Here is a 15919-nt window from a genome sequence, read left to right as displayed (position 1 = left end):
CTTTGGTTAGTCCTTTAACATCAATGGCACCTGGGATGCTTTTGTGTCCAAACCATTACAATTTTCTGGGGAGTTCCAGAAATTTGATCTCTTTACTTTGCCTAGATTTTACAGTGATATAAGGAAAATGTGAATTCCCCAAATCCAGGACATTCAAATATTCTACACTACCAACTTCAACTTGTGTTATGCTTAATACCTGGGAGAACACAAAAATTACAGCAAATATTCATTCAACACCTTCAGATAACTTTCAGAATTGCCACTAAGTTGAGCTTGATAATCTGCTTAGTGTCCTAAATAACTGTGAGTCACACAAAAATAAAAGTCCAAAATATTTGGTGTACAACACACACACACACATATAATCCTAAATTTAATTAGGAAACTCTAAAAATGCCTCTAAATGCATTCATTCTAGGCTATATCACTTATAACTACTAAATTAGCTGAAAACACATTCCTAGGCTTCACAAAGTTACCAGCACAAACTTCAGGACTATGTTTTCTTAGCATCGTCTAAGAGTGAATTTCCTATGTATTTCCACATACATACAGGATCACAACAGATGAACAGACTATATGAACTACTCTTGGACACTGCTCCTTTCAGATCAGACTGTATATCAAAAATGTATGATAAACTAAACTATAGGTTGGAATAAGTTCTAGATACAAAATTTGTCCTAATCATACGTAAGGGGGAAAAATCAGTATTATTTCCCTTTTCAGATCTAGTGTTAAATTAAATATATATTTTTTTTCAGATGAAGTCACACCTAACTCTTCTGAGGTGCGGGAAAGTTCACTGGTAATAGAGTCAAACTTCTCCTGTTTTAGAGAAAGAGAAAAGTGAAGAAAGATGACTGGTAGCCTGGTATCAAAAGACAAATGTGTAAAAAGTAGTTTCTCTCCACCTGCCAACATTCTTTGCCACTTTCAGCTTTGCTCTTTTGAAACACAGCAAAAAAATTCTGTTTTAAGGTAAAGCATCTAACTGCTTTCCAGGAATGAGCACCTTATGTAGAAACAAGAGAGAGGGAGGTAGGACACGTTACTCAGTAGTCCTGCAGCCAGTAACAAACAGAACCACGCACACCCGAGAATAACGAGAGCTGCTCAGACCTCAAGACACAGAGGTTGTCCTGTAAGACAGGGACCCTGTCTATTTCCTGACTGTCCTGGAGCTGGGATACCTGACAAAGAGGAGGAGGAGACTGCTCCTCTCTTGGCCACTTCCACTTTGTGTGTAACATGCAACCACGTGAGCGCAAAGAAGCAAAGCAATTCAATGGCTTTATATTTATCTTGACCACTGTGAACTCAATTGATCTAGAAACTACAGCACATCCATCAGACGTGGGAAAGGCAAAGTGGTAGCCATTTTCGGATTTAGCAACTCAATTTCCTGCTTTCCCAGGGCACCTGAACTGATATACACGACTATAGCAGCTGTTAAAACTCTGGCTGTTCCCCTTGGGGTTATTCTAATACTTCTTCACTTCCATTTCTCCAGACACAATAGCATGTGTGAATGTGCTTGTAATAGCAGGTGTACAGGTTACAGAGACGAAAGTCAAGGACAGGTGATAAATGGCCCACCTAGATTTGAGCATCTTAACTCTATTTCCTTACAAATAAATATTGGTGTTAAGTATAGAAGCATCAATTGCATCGCTACAAAGTAAAATGGTGTAATTTTAAAAAATACACCAAAACATATACAAAGTAGTTTTAATCTCTCAAATTAATTACATTGAGAAACAATGCATTTTTCCACTGATATTATTGTTTAAAAAACATATTGTGATTCCCTTGGTATTCAACCCTATTTAAAATCAAGTTACACCCTACATGAGAAAATCAAAATCATTATTTTAAAAGCAGATCCACATTTTGAACCCAAAGTGTTGTATCTCAGGTTCTTTTCTGATCCCACTGCAGAGGCTCAACTCTGAACCATTTTGAAAGTGAAACTCGCTCAGTCGTATTCAACTCTTTGTGACTCCATGGACTATACAGTCCATGGAATTCTCCAGACCAGAATACTGGAGTGGGTAGCCTTTCCCTTCTCCAGGGGAATCTTTCCAACCCAGGGATACGAACCCAGGTCTCCCACATTGCAGGTGGATTCTTTACCAGCTGAGCCACAAGGGAAGCCCAAGAATACTGGAGTGGGTAGCCTATTCCTTCTCCAGCGGATCTTCCCAACCCAGGAATCTAACCAGGGTCTCCTGCATTGCAGGCAGATTCTTTACCAACTGAGCTATTCTAAAAAATCAAATCCCATCCAATATGGATGGCATTTTCACTTTTAATTCCATCCAAAGCAATTTTCTCCAAGCCTGAGGCAACCAAGGAAAACCCCTGTCCTATTAACCCATACTCTTTTTCAAAAAGTAATTATTTATTTACATTGTCTCTAAAGCTCTGCTTTCACTGGAGGAGGGCATTCAATAGGAAGGGTACATGAGTACCTACAGGAAAGAACAGGAATTCAGACATCATTCTTCTCCCTGCTCACCTAGCACCTCCATCCTCACCATGTCACAACCACATACCTGAAAGCCATAATGAGGCTACCCGTTTTTTTTTTTTTCTAGAGAGTAGAGGTTAAGAAAATGACTCAGTTAAGCCTGCCTCTGTCTGAGCTATCAGTCTGAGCTACACAGAGTGAAAAGGCACATCACGATACTGCCCCATATAGGATACCTAAATATCTTCATTTGTTCCCTGTGAAACTTGGAAACTGTAACCTTTGTAAAGATGTGTAGCTATTTAAAATACAGTAAAAGTTGCAAATAATTCTTAGTTTTTGGCTTTCTATGAGTTGAACTTAAACTGTTTCTCCTGTCTGCATTCTTTGCTGTTGTGATGATGAGATGAGTATCCCACTTAAAGCATTTCTTGGTCAAACTACTCCACAATTCAACTCCACAGCATTTTTTTTCCATCCCCCCCCCCCCCCAGCTTTATTGAGATATTATAGAATGCAGTATTTTTACATACTTGACAGAAAAACTAAAGTGGAAAAGACTGACCATTACTAATTCTTAGCAAAACTGTGGAACGACTAGAACTTTCACATGTTGCTGATGGGAAGTATAAATTGGTGGAATCACTTTGGAAAAATGATTGTCTATAAAAGATGAATATACATGCATACTCTTCTGACTTAGCAATTCCACTCCTAAGTATACATGCTCATCTGAAGTGAGATTGTTTTTAATTATTTTTTTTTTGTATTTTGACTGTATGGTGTGGCACACAGGATCAGGGATTGAACTCAAGCCTCCGCAGTGTAAGTTTTGAATCCTAACCACTAGACTACCAGGGACTCCCTTCCACAGGTTTTTTTCTTTTTTTTTTTAATGTCCAAAGTCAATAAATAGTTTCAACTTATTTAAGTTTATAAGCAGCAGTGTGAACTTAAAGTATGGGGTGGAGGAAACAAGCTCACTCTAGCATTTTTCTAAAGACTAGTCAGTCTTTGAGAATCTTTTCCAAGGGATTCATTCCTCAGATATGAAGTTTGTATCAAAACTGAAGACATTTGGCCCTTTATAAATAGCCATGGGAAACTTCTTTCTCCCATACTTTTAGTTTGTTTTTACTGTAACAGATGGGAAAACATTTAGCAAAGTCATTAAAAAAAAAAAGGTCTTCTAATAACTGTCACTCTAATGTTAGAGCACTAAAAGCTGCAGGATATGAAACACTATTATAAAGACAGTTTGCTTAACTGAAAATAGGTATAGGCTGAAAAAAACTAGATAGGAATTAAGTATACCTTTGGTCAAGCTTCTCCTAGGCACGTTTGTTTCTAAACACCTCTATCATACATCAGTCATTTTTCATGACAGAATCTCCAGCACAGAAGTGTAGAACTTTTCTTTAAAATATATTCTGATATCACATCAATGTTATAATTTCCACATTGCTTGCCAACAGGCCAAGCCTAAGTTTTCAGTTGGCAGGGTCAGGAGGAAACACAACCACTAAAAAAAAAAAAAAAGAAACACAACCACTGATCACCACTGAATATAAATGCTTACTAGAAGAATTATCTTGCTTTATGCAAACAAATATCATTTTGTTCTAATTTATAAGTTCAATACTTACATGCCTCCCTCCCAAGTAAATAAATTTGGAATCACCACTACTTCATTTACCAATTTCATAAGTTGGCCCATGGGATCAGCAAACTTTTTCTGTACATGGACAGAAGGCTAATATTTTTAGCTTACAGATCATAATATCTCTGCCCGGACTACTCAGCTATAATATGAAAGCAGCCATAAACGATATGCAAATGAGTGGGTATGGGCATGTGCCAATAAAGCCTTACAAAGACAGGTAGAGGATAAGGGATTACCATCTGGACTATGAGGAGAATTCCTGAAACTCAACAGCCAAAAGAAGCAAACCAAATGAAACACAGGCAAAAGCTTTAATAGACATTTCTCAAGAGAAGATATACAAATGGCCAATAAGCATGTGATATGATGCTCAATATCATTAGAGAAAAGCAAATCAAAACTACAACGAGATACCATCTCACACGTAACAGAATGGTTGCTTTCAAAAAAATAAAATAACAAGTGTTGGCAAGGATGTAGAAAAACCAAAAGCCTTGTGCTCTGCTCTGGGAAATGCAAAATGGTATAGCTGCTACGGAAAACAGTAAAGCTGTCCTTGAAAAAATTAAAAATAGGATGACCATGCTGTGTGTGCTGTGTTAAGTCGCTTCAATCGTGTCTGGCTCTTTGAGAACCAATAGACAGTAGCCCACCAGGCTCCTCTGTCCATGTGATTCTCCAGGCAAGAATACTGGAGTGGGTTGCCATTTTCTACTCCAGGGGATCTTCCCAATCCAGAGATCGAATCTGCGTCACTTATGTCTCCTGCATTGGCAGCAGGGTTCTTTACCACTAGCGCCACCTGGGAAGCCCAGGATGACCATAAGATCTAGTAATTCTGCTTCAGAAGAACTGAAAGCAGGGGTCCCAAAGAGATAGCTAAACACTCATGTTCCTAACAGCTACACAGTAGCTAAAACATGGGGAGCAACCCGTGTCCATCGATAAATAAGTGCATAAAAGTAAATTGCTATTCAGTCTCAAAAAGGAAGGAAATTCTGATATAGGATACAACATAGATGAATCTTGAGGATACTATAATAAGTGAACTAAGTCAGTCACAAAAAGACAAAAGACTGATTCCACTGATGCGAGGTAATCAGAGTAGTCCAAAATCATGCAGATAGAAAGCGGAAGAGCAGATGTCAGGAGTGGTGGGGAGAAGAGAAATGGGGAGTTAGTGTTCAAAGGGTACAGAGTTTCTATTATGCAAGATGAAAAGAGTTCTGGAGACAGACGGTGATAACAGTTGCACAACAATATGAGTGTACCCAATACTGAACTGTACACTTATAAATGGTTAAGATGGTAAATTTTGTGTATACTACACCACAATAAAAAAAAAAAAAAAAGGAGGAAAACATAATACAAACAGATAGAGAGCCCATTTCAACCTTCTGAACAAAGTTTGCTGACCAATGAACCATGACATTATATGTTAAATCCTAAGCATATGCTTTTAAAGTTAATATCAAAGTACCACTTCTACACTAACAGCACTTTCTTTTTTTTCCTGCATAGTTACAAATAGTTTTTTTGTAAAACTCTTTAGATCAGGAGCCAGTCTCCCCGTGCCCAGAAAAATGTATTTTATATAAAATAAGGGCTTACAAGTTTTGACTAATTAATTGCATTAGAGCAGTTGTCTCAATAACATGAAGCTTGAAATCTATTATATAAATACAACTGGCATTTCAATAATTAGGTTAAGTGATAACAGTATTAAATTACCCTCTAATACATTCAGAGAAAATTATAGACTTTGAAGAAAATGTCTAGCAGTGTCTTAATAAACACTTTTATTTTTCTTATTTGGTCAAAAATCCTACATTTGAAACTATGCTATAATAAATTTAATTGCTGCCTAAGAGCAAAAATAAGTACAGCTATGACATATCTGTCATCTGACAAAAAGAAAGGTGCCAGTTTACTATGAGATAAATCATCCCAAACACATGAAAATGTGAAATATGACTTTCAAGATATAAACCAAAAATTTAAGTTCCTTTTAAATGGTAGGCTTTGGGTTTTTTTCATATGCATTCAATTTTGTAGGATTTTGTTTTTTTTAAAGATACTACAAACATAATTTTAAGAAGAATCAAGACAACGTATGCATAAGGCCACTTTAAATAATCCATTCAGTATCATCCAGGGTAGCAAACATCCTGGGTAACAGGCCTAGGGATGAAGAGCATAGTTTTGGGGATCAGACCTTGTTTTTATTACTCTTGCATATCTTAGCATTGTATAGCCTTGTGTATGTTAATTAAGTTATCTGAGCCCCAGTTCCAAAATCATAAAATGGAGTTAATATACTTCCTCAAAGAGTAAAAAAGTAAAATAAAAATTAAACAATACTATAGAGCATCTAAATGGAATCTTTCAAAAGGTAAAAAGAAAGCTGAACTCTAGGGTCTTGAGTTCGCTAAAAATGATTAATAGCAGCCTCCATTCCATTTATGGCTTCATCTCTATCTCAGCTGGTGATACCTGCTTAATCAGTGATTCTCAGATCTGGTTGCATATTAGAATCACCTAGCAGTATTTTAAAATTCCCCATGTCCTCTTCCCCTCCTAGACCACTTAAAATTAGGATAGGCAGAAGTGTGAGAGCATGTGTACCTATTTTAAAGATACCCAGGTGATTATGTTGAAACCTTTGCTAAGGCATTCAGCTTCTAAGTAGTCAATACATGTTAGCTAACAAGACCTGTTTAAACAATCAAAAGTAAAACTTTCGAACCAAAGCCTCCAAATAAAAACTAAAGGAAGCAGCTGCTAAATCATTTCTTCTTAGTTTTTTTTACTATGCCTTCAATTAGTTCCATAGTTCCAATGCTGCAAGACGATAAAGAAATATGCAAATGTGCCATGCCTGAAAATTTGTTTCAGAATCAAAACACCAATAAGGTCCCTCAAAGCAAGGTCAACTTTTGACATTTAAATTTCAAAGAGTTAAAAATATCTATCTACTTTGGCAAGTAAAATCACCAGCACTAGTAGCTCTAAAGATAATGTATCCAGCTGATATGTTATCATATTGTGATCTGAAAAAGATTAAAAGCAATTAATGCAATGAACTAGGCGACTAACACCCTGGGTTTTTCTTCAGGTTTTGCCATTAATTTGCTCTAGGCCTTCGAAAATCACTGTCTCTGTGCTTCAGATTCTCATTTGTAAAATAAGGAATTGCATTAAATTTCTTTAAAATGACATGTTACAAGGATCTAAAACTTGGAAAAGTACATACAGAAGCATCCTTTAGAGCAGCAATATTCAAGAATAAGGACTAAGCTAGGCCTCATAAGTTATTGGAGTCATGAATCATGATTAGTAAAGAATGTACTTTCCAAACCTAACATTTTATTATAACATATAGATTGGCCCTACCACTTCCCAAAGAATTGTCCATCTCTTTGATAATTCCTTTTTTCCCCTCAGAATTAAAACCTTTTTAATGTATTAGGGTTTTGAGAAAAAAGAACAAAAGTAATATTGAATAATGAATATTCAACAAATACTATATAAAAGGCACTTGGAATACACCCAGGGACAAGATAGACAAGTGAAAGCAGAGAAGTAATTTTTTTGGTTAACATTTATACCTTTCAAATATTGTTAACGTCTCCAAATAATACAGAGTAAAATGATATGGGGGAGGGGATGCTATTTTAGATGTTGAAGCATTTTTCAACTTATCTCTTTTTAAATTTGGAGAGGTCAGGACAAATTTTCTAAAATGTATTTTCTTCATATTTGAGAAGTTAGATAAAGCAATTTTATACATTCTTTTGTAGCACAGAATTTCAGTTTAACCTTTAAATCCTCAAAAGTAAAATCTGACGTGTCCTACTACAGTCATGCTTATCATTAGAAAGCTCTTCTCATTTCCTTTATGTCAGAGGCATCTGACCTCGCCTATTTTACTCACAGAATTATTTGACTTCTGAACACCCATAAAAGTATACTAGTGTTATTTTGTGTACATGCATATGCTGGGTTCTTTCTTTTTTTTTTTAATAGTATCTGTGTGTGTGCTCAGTAATGTCAGACTCTCTGCAACCCTATGGACTGTAGCCCGTCAAGCTCCTCTGTCCCTGGGATTTTCCAGGCAAGAATATTGGAGTGAGTTGCCATTTCCTCATCCAGGGGAGCTTCCCCAGTCAGGGATCCAACCCTCCACTCCTGTCTCCTACATTGCAGGCAGATTCTTTACCACTGAGCCATGGAGGAAGCCCAAATAGTACCTTAATCTAATCTACTTTCAAATTCACCAATTTAATACTATTTTATTTTGAGGTAACCTGAATACATTTCAGTATTCCCGCAGCTGCCTTTAGACGTTCATGCTTTTATGATTAATATCTTCCTGCCAAGGTACTTCTTTCCCCATACATCCTAATGTGATAATATATATGATCATATCTAAATAATGAAAAAACTGGGTAAAGAATAGGAACGGAAGTCAACAGAAATACAGCTGTTTGCAGAGGGGAGAAGATAACTAATTGAAAGAAAAAGAATTAATTCATACACTGCATGTTTCCTCTACGTAAGCATTATACTAAATATCTTTTATATTAGTCATGCTGCTTTGAGACTTTTCCATGTTTCCTCTAGACAACTGCCAATGTTCGAATGGTCTCTGATGAATAAACATGCTGTGACTTGCTTCTAAGGAAACGTGTGTCATGTTCCGGGGTAAAAATGATTTTTCTACTCTCAAATCAAGAAAACTGTACAACTCTCATTCATTAGCTATAAAACAGACTTTTCCTTCCCGATTCTTTTCTGAATGTTCATGGTCTCTTGAGAGCACTGCTGTGTTCCGATTAACTATCGGAAAAGAAACTGAATTGGGGGAACATTTGAAGGAAAATGTTACACTTTCCCAAAGGGATTTCCCACTTCAGAAGTTCAACTAGCGCCCATGTTAAGCCTTCACTGTTTACCAAGACGAAGGTTATTCTCAGGTTCTCCCCACCTCTTGCAGAACTACCTGTTCTCATTACTGTTTACCCAAACGCTTAGCAAGGTGATTATTAGCATATCTGGCAGGAAGACGTGCTCCACTGAATATTAACTCACCATGTGACAGCCCCTTCCATTCCAATCTCTCCTAAACATGTGAGGGTACAAAGAAATGTACCCTGTCTGCGGTCTGACTCTGCGCTAGACTTTGGCACTGGCAATTGGCCACAGGCACACACATACCCCCAATCAGAGGCGCGCACCCGGCCGGGTCCCGGAACTGTCATTGCGGGCTGACAGCTGGCACACCGTCCTGTCGCCCTCCACCCGCTCGCAGAAAACCTCTTCCTTACAGTCACCTTGACACGGCTCACCTGCTGAGCCTCAGCCCTCGGCCAAGGAAACTTTTTTCCCTTTCTCAGGAGCTCACTTACAGGTACCGTCCGCCGGTCTCCCAGAGCCCCAACAAGGAGCCCTTTGTTACCATTTTTGCTCCCGGAGTCCTTACCCAATTCTTGGCATTTAGCTGCCCTTTAGCAACTCAGAGCAGCCCGGGTAGGAAAGCAATCAAAAGCTACCGAGCCCCCACCCTGGGGCGGCCTCCGAAGAGGCCGGGAGGAAGCAGCCCCGTCGGCCGCGTGTCCCGCGGCTGGTGAATTCGGCCGCCGACGGGGCGGCGAGCTGCCAGCCAGGTGACGGATGAAGGCCCGGCAGCTCTCGACCTCCCGGGTGAGCGGCGGCGCGGCGCTCGAAGCTTACCCTGCGGGTGCGGCCGGCAGGAGTGCCGCCGGAGCGTCCTGCACGCGCGGGGCTCGGCCGTCCATCGCCTTGCGGGGCGCTGCGCGGGCTCTGGCTTCGAGGCGGCGCGTCACTGCTGGAGTGGGAGAGGCCGGCGGGTCAGGGCGGGACGCACGTTTACCCGAGGCCCAAGCGGGGCTGGCCGCACTAGAGCCCGCCCGAGCCGCCCCCAGCCCGGGACCCGCCCGCCCGCCTCCAGGGTGCGCTTCCACCTGCGGGCCCGGCTCCCCGCCCGCGGGCAGCGCTGCCGCCTGGTCTAGCGGCCGCCCGGAGCGGTGGCGGCAGGAGGCGGCGCTGCAGCCCCCGCCCCGCGAGGTTACCGGGTAGCCATTTGGCGCCTCTCGGGGAGGGAGCGGAGCTGCCCAGGCTGGAAGGAGGAGGAGCGGGGCGAGGCGCATAGGCACAGCCGCCACGCCGGCAGCGCGATCCCGGGCTCCGCCGGCCGAGTTCGCACAAACAAAACGCCCTGGGAAAACTTTCCGCGAAGAAAAGTTGGGAGGGCGCCTTTGTTTTTTCCCACCCAGGGTTCCTACTTTCTTTTCAAAAGGACACAGTGGCTCCCTGTTCTCTCCCGCGGCTTCCTCTCCCACTCTTCCCTCCCTCGGCCGGCGCTCTCGCGTTCGGCTGCCAGCCGGGACTGGGAGGAAGAGAGCGGCAAGCCTCTCCCAGACTCTGCCCCGCGCGGGCGGGCCAGACAGCGCCTCTTCTGCCCGTGGGCGGGTGCGGGGCGGTGCGGAGCCTCTCGCCGGGCCGGCTCACTCACCCTGCCCCATCTCCGTCCCTGGAGCCCGGGAGCTCGCAGCCGCCTCCGCTTGACGGCCGCCCAGAAGTGGCGATGGGGCTCGGCGGCATCAAAGCGAGACAGGCAGCGAGCCGGAGAGAGGAACGGGGCGGGGATGGGAGAGCACTGAATAGTAGTTTCCTTCCCCTGGGGTTTCGGGGTCCAGCTCGGGGAGCCGAACCGAAAGGAGGCTCCCGCCCGGCGTGTTCTCACTCCCACCGCTAGGGCATCGCTTCGGGAAGCCCAGCCGGACAGGTGGGGAGGAAAGGAGCGTACCCCCTTGCGAGGACCGGAGCGGAGGACCTGGGCGCTGCGGAAGTACCGGGAGAAACCCTCACGCTGGGGCCTGCAGCTTGCCCTCCCTGCGCTGACCTCTGTCCAGGGCGCTTTCTTCCCCTCCCCCCAACTTGACCTCTGAGGTTGCTATCCTGTTAAAAGCATACCTGTGACACTGTGATCTTTCTAATTGGTGGCAGGTTTAAGCTTGTCCTGTCTTCAGAGGCATTTTTTTCCCTTCTTTTTTTTAATTTTTAAGCTTTTAACAGCTGTGACATGAGGACCAGACAATATTATGTCTAATAACGATCTATAAACTAACAATGGAATGAAGGTTTTATTCACCTCTTCAAAGTTTTACGGGAAGAAAGGACTCACATAGGCACAACCATGTACTTGTGTATGTTTTAGTTCCCACGTGCATGCTCTTTACGGGATTCTTTACACCTGACAAACAAGTATTGGTAAATCCTGTGTGCTACTATATGTGCCTGCCAGGTTTTGTAAGGCGCAAGCCATTTCTGATGGGCCCGAAAGAAAGTTTGCATTCCGAAAAATAATGTGAATTAATTAAGAAAGTAACTTTACAGTTTAAAGTATTTCCATCAACTGTAGTAGAGAGGTTAAGTGAAAGAAGGTCGTAAATGAGGCCTGTACTGTGGTATTAGCATCGTGTAGTACATCTGTTAGCTATTTCACCCTATTGACACAATAACATTTGGAAGGTGGTAAAAATTAGGTTGATACTTAGAACCACTGCTTGACTAAGTGTTCTCTCAGTTATATACCCATTGTAGCTGAAACTACAGTGACTGATACAAAGATTGCTGAAACTAAGTAACATACTAAATATCTAGTAGTATGCCTTTTGTCTCTATGGAGAGGCATTAATTTAATATTTATTCCCTCCTGTGAGTGATATATGTCTTTCAGTTTATCTCTGAGTATAAAAAGGAGAAAAAAGTAGCTTATGTGGATTCCAATATCAGAACCATACCAGAAAAATTTGCTTTTCAATATTTTCTTTGATATTAATAATCAAATCACTCCGTTTAAATCCATCTGAATTTTAGTCTTTAAATGACACAGGTTAAACAGTTTCATGAATCAGATATGTAACTTTCAATCGCTAGATGAAGAATAAACTTTAGTTAGTTTCAACCTTCGGAGAAGGCAATGGCAACCCTGTCCAGTATTCTTGCCTGGAAAAGCCCATGGATGGAGGAGCCTGGTAGGCTGTAGTCCATGGGGTCGCTAAAACTCAGACATGACTGAGCGACTTCATTTTCACTTTTCACTTTCATGCATTGGAGAAGGAAATGGCAACCCACTCCAGTATTCTTGCTTGGAGAATCCCAGGGACAGAGGAGCCTAGTGGGCTGCCGTCTATGGGGTCGCACAGAGTTGGACACGACTGAAGCAACTTAGCAGCAGCAGCTGCTAACTGCATTAACTCCATTAATCTAATCTGAACCATAAAACGTTACCATAACATTTCATGACTGCTGAAGGCATTTTGAGTGCTTGCCAATTTTTCCTGTCCTCTTTCTGGGTTTAGGTATAGGGGAGGATTATACTCTCCACCCCACTGAAATTAGGTATGGTGATGTAACTTGTCAGTAAATGTGAACAGACATGTAATGTTTCATTTCCTGGTAGACTCATTGACAGGCTAGCGCTTGGTTCTCTAGGTTCCCTTCCCTTGCTGCTGCAATCACGGAAGGTTATAATAAGATGGAAGTGGCACAGGACTGAAGGACCCTGGGATGCCCTATTAATTACCGTGAGCACAGCTGCCCTGGATAGCCCAGGACCTACAACAGAATCTGCATAAAGCAAGAAATAAACTTGTTTTGGCTTAAGCTTCTAAAATATTGGAGCAATTTGTTGTCCAGTATGCCTTAGACTACCTTAGATATAGTTGACCATTTTCAGAACCCCTAATAGGCTAGACTTGGTGTTCTCATGTGGTAGGCACTAAACTGTTCCCCCTATAGTCTGCTGGTTACATAGTTCATTAGCAAAATAGTAAACAAAGTTGCTATAAGTCTTTATATATAATAGTGGGAAATTATTCCTACTCCCCGCATCCTTTCCTCTCGTTGTGATCAACTACTGCAAAATTGTCCAAGTTTCCAAGATTCTGCTCAATTTCTATTTGGAAATCTCCTTTGACCTCTTGATCCAGTCATGGTTAGCCCCCTTTAGATTCTGAAAGGCGGGGCCAGGCCCCATGACACTTTGTTTCAGTCATTCATTTACAGAAGAACACAATTAGAGTGTTTAGGGGGACATCTCTTATTCTATGTCCTGAAAGAACAGCCCAGAACATGGGAAGTTCTCTGCATGTATTTGTGGAATGAATTAAGGAGTAAAGTGAAAGTGAAAGTCACTCAGTCATGTCCGACTCTCTGCAACCGCATGGACTATACAGATAGCAAATCATTATTTTGTTACCTGATGGATCTGCAGGTCTTGCACACAAAAAAAGATCTTTTAAGCAGCAGGATTGATGCTTTATATTGGGAAATAGTATATCAGTAAAGGTCACTGTGACAGTATGACTTATTCAAATACAGTGCTATTACAAGCAGTCAGTTTTCACATTCCAGAATAAATGGCAGGTGTTTTTTATTTGTGTTTATGTTTCTCACAGAAACTTTATTTGAAATGTTTCATTATTTACTGTTGCTTTTTAGAAATGAAAGGAATGGAACTCTTTCCATGGAATTCTCCAGGCCAGAATACTGGAGTGGGTAGCCATTCCCTTCTCTAGGGATCTTCCCAACCCAGAGATCGAACCCAGGTCTCCCCCATTGCAGGCAGATTCTTTACCAGCTGAGCCACAAGGGAAGCCCAGGAATATTGGAATGGGTAGCCTATCCCTCTCCAGTAGATCTTTCTGACCCAGGAATCCAACCCAGGTCTCCTGCATTGCAGGCGGATTCTTTACCAGCTGCGCTACCAGGAACGCCCTATTAAGGAGTAAGGGAATCCTTAAAAACTCCACTTCTAGGTTACTTGTAAGAGGTAAGTGGGACCTCAAGTCAGGGAAGGTCTTTCCAATTCAAAGGGTCTAGTGGATTATTTAAAAAGGAACAGATAAAAGTTGAGTTTGTTCTATTAGAGAGAGAAGATTTATTCTCTGCATGGACGTAATTTCAAAATACTAGCTAGAGAGAAATTCTCAGTTCAGTTCAGTTCAGTCACTCAGAGAAGGCAATGATAACCCACTCCAGTACTCTTGCCTGGAAAATCCCATGGACGGAGGACCCTGGTAGGCTGCAGTCCATGGGGTCTCAAAGAGTCAGACAGGACTGAGCGCCTTCACTTTCACTTTTCACTTTCATGTTTTGGAGAAGGAAATGGAAACCCACTCCAGTGTTCTTGCCTGGAGAATTCCAGGGACAGGGGAGCCTGGTGGCTGCCGTCTCTGGGGTCGAACAGAGTCAGACACGACTGAAGCGACTTAGCAGCAACAGCAGCAGCAGTTCAGTCGCTCAGTCGTGTCTGACTCTTTGCAACCCCATGAATTCAGAACACCAGGCCTCCCTGTCCATCACCGACTCCTGGAGCTCACTCAGACTCACGTCCATTGAGTCAGTGATGCCATCCAGCCGTCTCATCCTCTGTCGTCCCCTTCTCCTCCAGCCCCCAGGCCCTCCCAGCATCAGGGTCTTTTCCAATGAGTCAACTCTTCGCATGAGGTGGCCAAAGTACTGGAGTTTCAGCTTTAGCATCATTCCCTCCAAAGAAATCCCAGGGCTGATCTCCTTCAGAATGGACTGGTTGGATCTCCTTGCAGTCCAAGGGACTCTCAAGAGTCTTCTCCAACACCACAGTTCAAAAGCATCAATTCTTCGGCTCTCAGCCTTCTTCACAGTCCAACTCTCACATCCATACATGACCACTGGAAAAACAATAGCCTTCACTAGACGAACCTTTGTTGGCAAAGTAATGTCTCTGCTTTTCAATATGCTATCTAGGTTGGTCATAACTTTCTTTCCAAGGAGTAAGCGTCTTTTAATTTCATAGCTGCAGTCACCATCTGCAGTGATTTTGGAACCCAAAAAAATAAAGTCTGACACTGTTTCCCCATCTATTTCCCATGAAGTGATGGGACCAGATGCCATGATCTTCATTTTCTGAATGTTGAGTTTTAAGCCAACTTTTTCACTCTCCTCTTTCACCTTCATCAAGAGGCTTTTTAGTTCCTCTTCACTTTCTGCCATAAGGGTGGTGTCATCTGCATATCTGAGGTGATTGATATTTCAATCAGCAATCTTGATTCCAGCTTGTGCTTCTTGCAGCCCAGCATTTCTCATGATGTACTCTGCATAGAAGTTAAATAAGCAGGGTGACAATATACAGCCTTGACGAACTCCTTTTCCTATTTGGAACCAGTCTGTTGTTCCATGTCCAGTTCTAACTGTTGCTTCCTGACTTGCATACAAATTTCTCAAGAGGCAGATCAGGTGGTTTGGTATTCCCATCTCTTTCAGAATTTTCCACAGTTTATTGTCATCCACAAAGTCAAAGGCTTTGGCATAGTCAATAAAGCAGAAATAGATGTTTTTCTGGAAGATCAGTTGCTCAGTTGTGTCCGACTCTGCCACCCCATGAATCACAGCACGCCAGGCCTCCCTGTCCATCACCAATTCCCGGAGTTCACTCAGACTCAACGTCCATCAAGTCAGTGATGCCATCCAGCCATCTCATCCTCTGTCGTCCCCTTCTCCTCTTGCCCCCAATCCCTCCCAGCATCAGAGTCTTTTCCAATGAGTCAATTCTTCGCATGAGGTGGCCAAAGTACTGGAGTTTCAGCTTCAGCATCATTCCCTCCAAAGAAATCCCAGGGCTGATCTCCTTCACAATGGACTGGTTGGATCTCCTTGCAGTCCAAGGGACTCTCAAGAGTCTTCTCCAACACCACAGTTCAAAAGCATCAATT

General features: G+C 42.1%; 1 protein-coding gene across 1 annotated transcript in view; it reads right to left on the bottom strand.

Annotated features, from left to right (window-relative positions):
- Positions 1-10221, bottom strand: part of COBLL1 (cordon-bleu WH2 repeat protein like 1) — a 168812-nt gene extending 158591 nt beyond the window's left edge. Inside the window, exon 1 of the mRNA XM_027559078.1 lies at positions 9873-10221. Coding sequence (XP_027414879.1) covers positions 9873-9937 — 65 coding nt within the window. The 5' untranslated portion in view covers positions 9938-10221. The remainder of the gene's footprint in view (positions 1-9872) is intronic.
- Between the last annotated feature and the right edge of the window lie 5698 nt (positions 10222-15919).

Source organism: Bos indicus x Bos taurus, chromosome 2, assembly GCF_003369695.1.
Source record: "Bos indicus x Bos taurus breed Angus x Brahman F1 hybrid chromosome 2, Bos_hybrid_MaternalHap_v2.0, whole genome shotgun sequence".
NCBI classification, from domain to species: domain Eukaryota; kingdom Metazoa; phylum Chordata; class Mammalia; order Artiodactyla; family Bovidae; genus Bos; species Bos indicus x Bos taurus.
The sequence above is the reverse complement of the archived record's forward strand: the minus strand, read 5'-3'. Positions and strand labels throughout refer to the sequence as shown.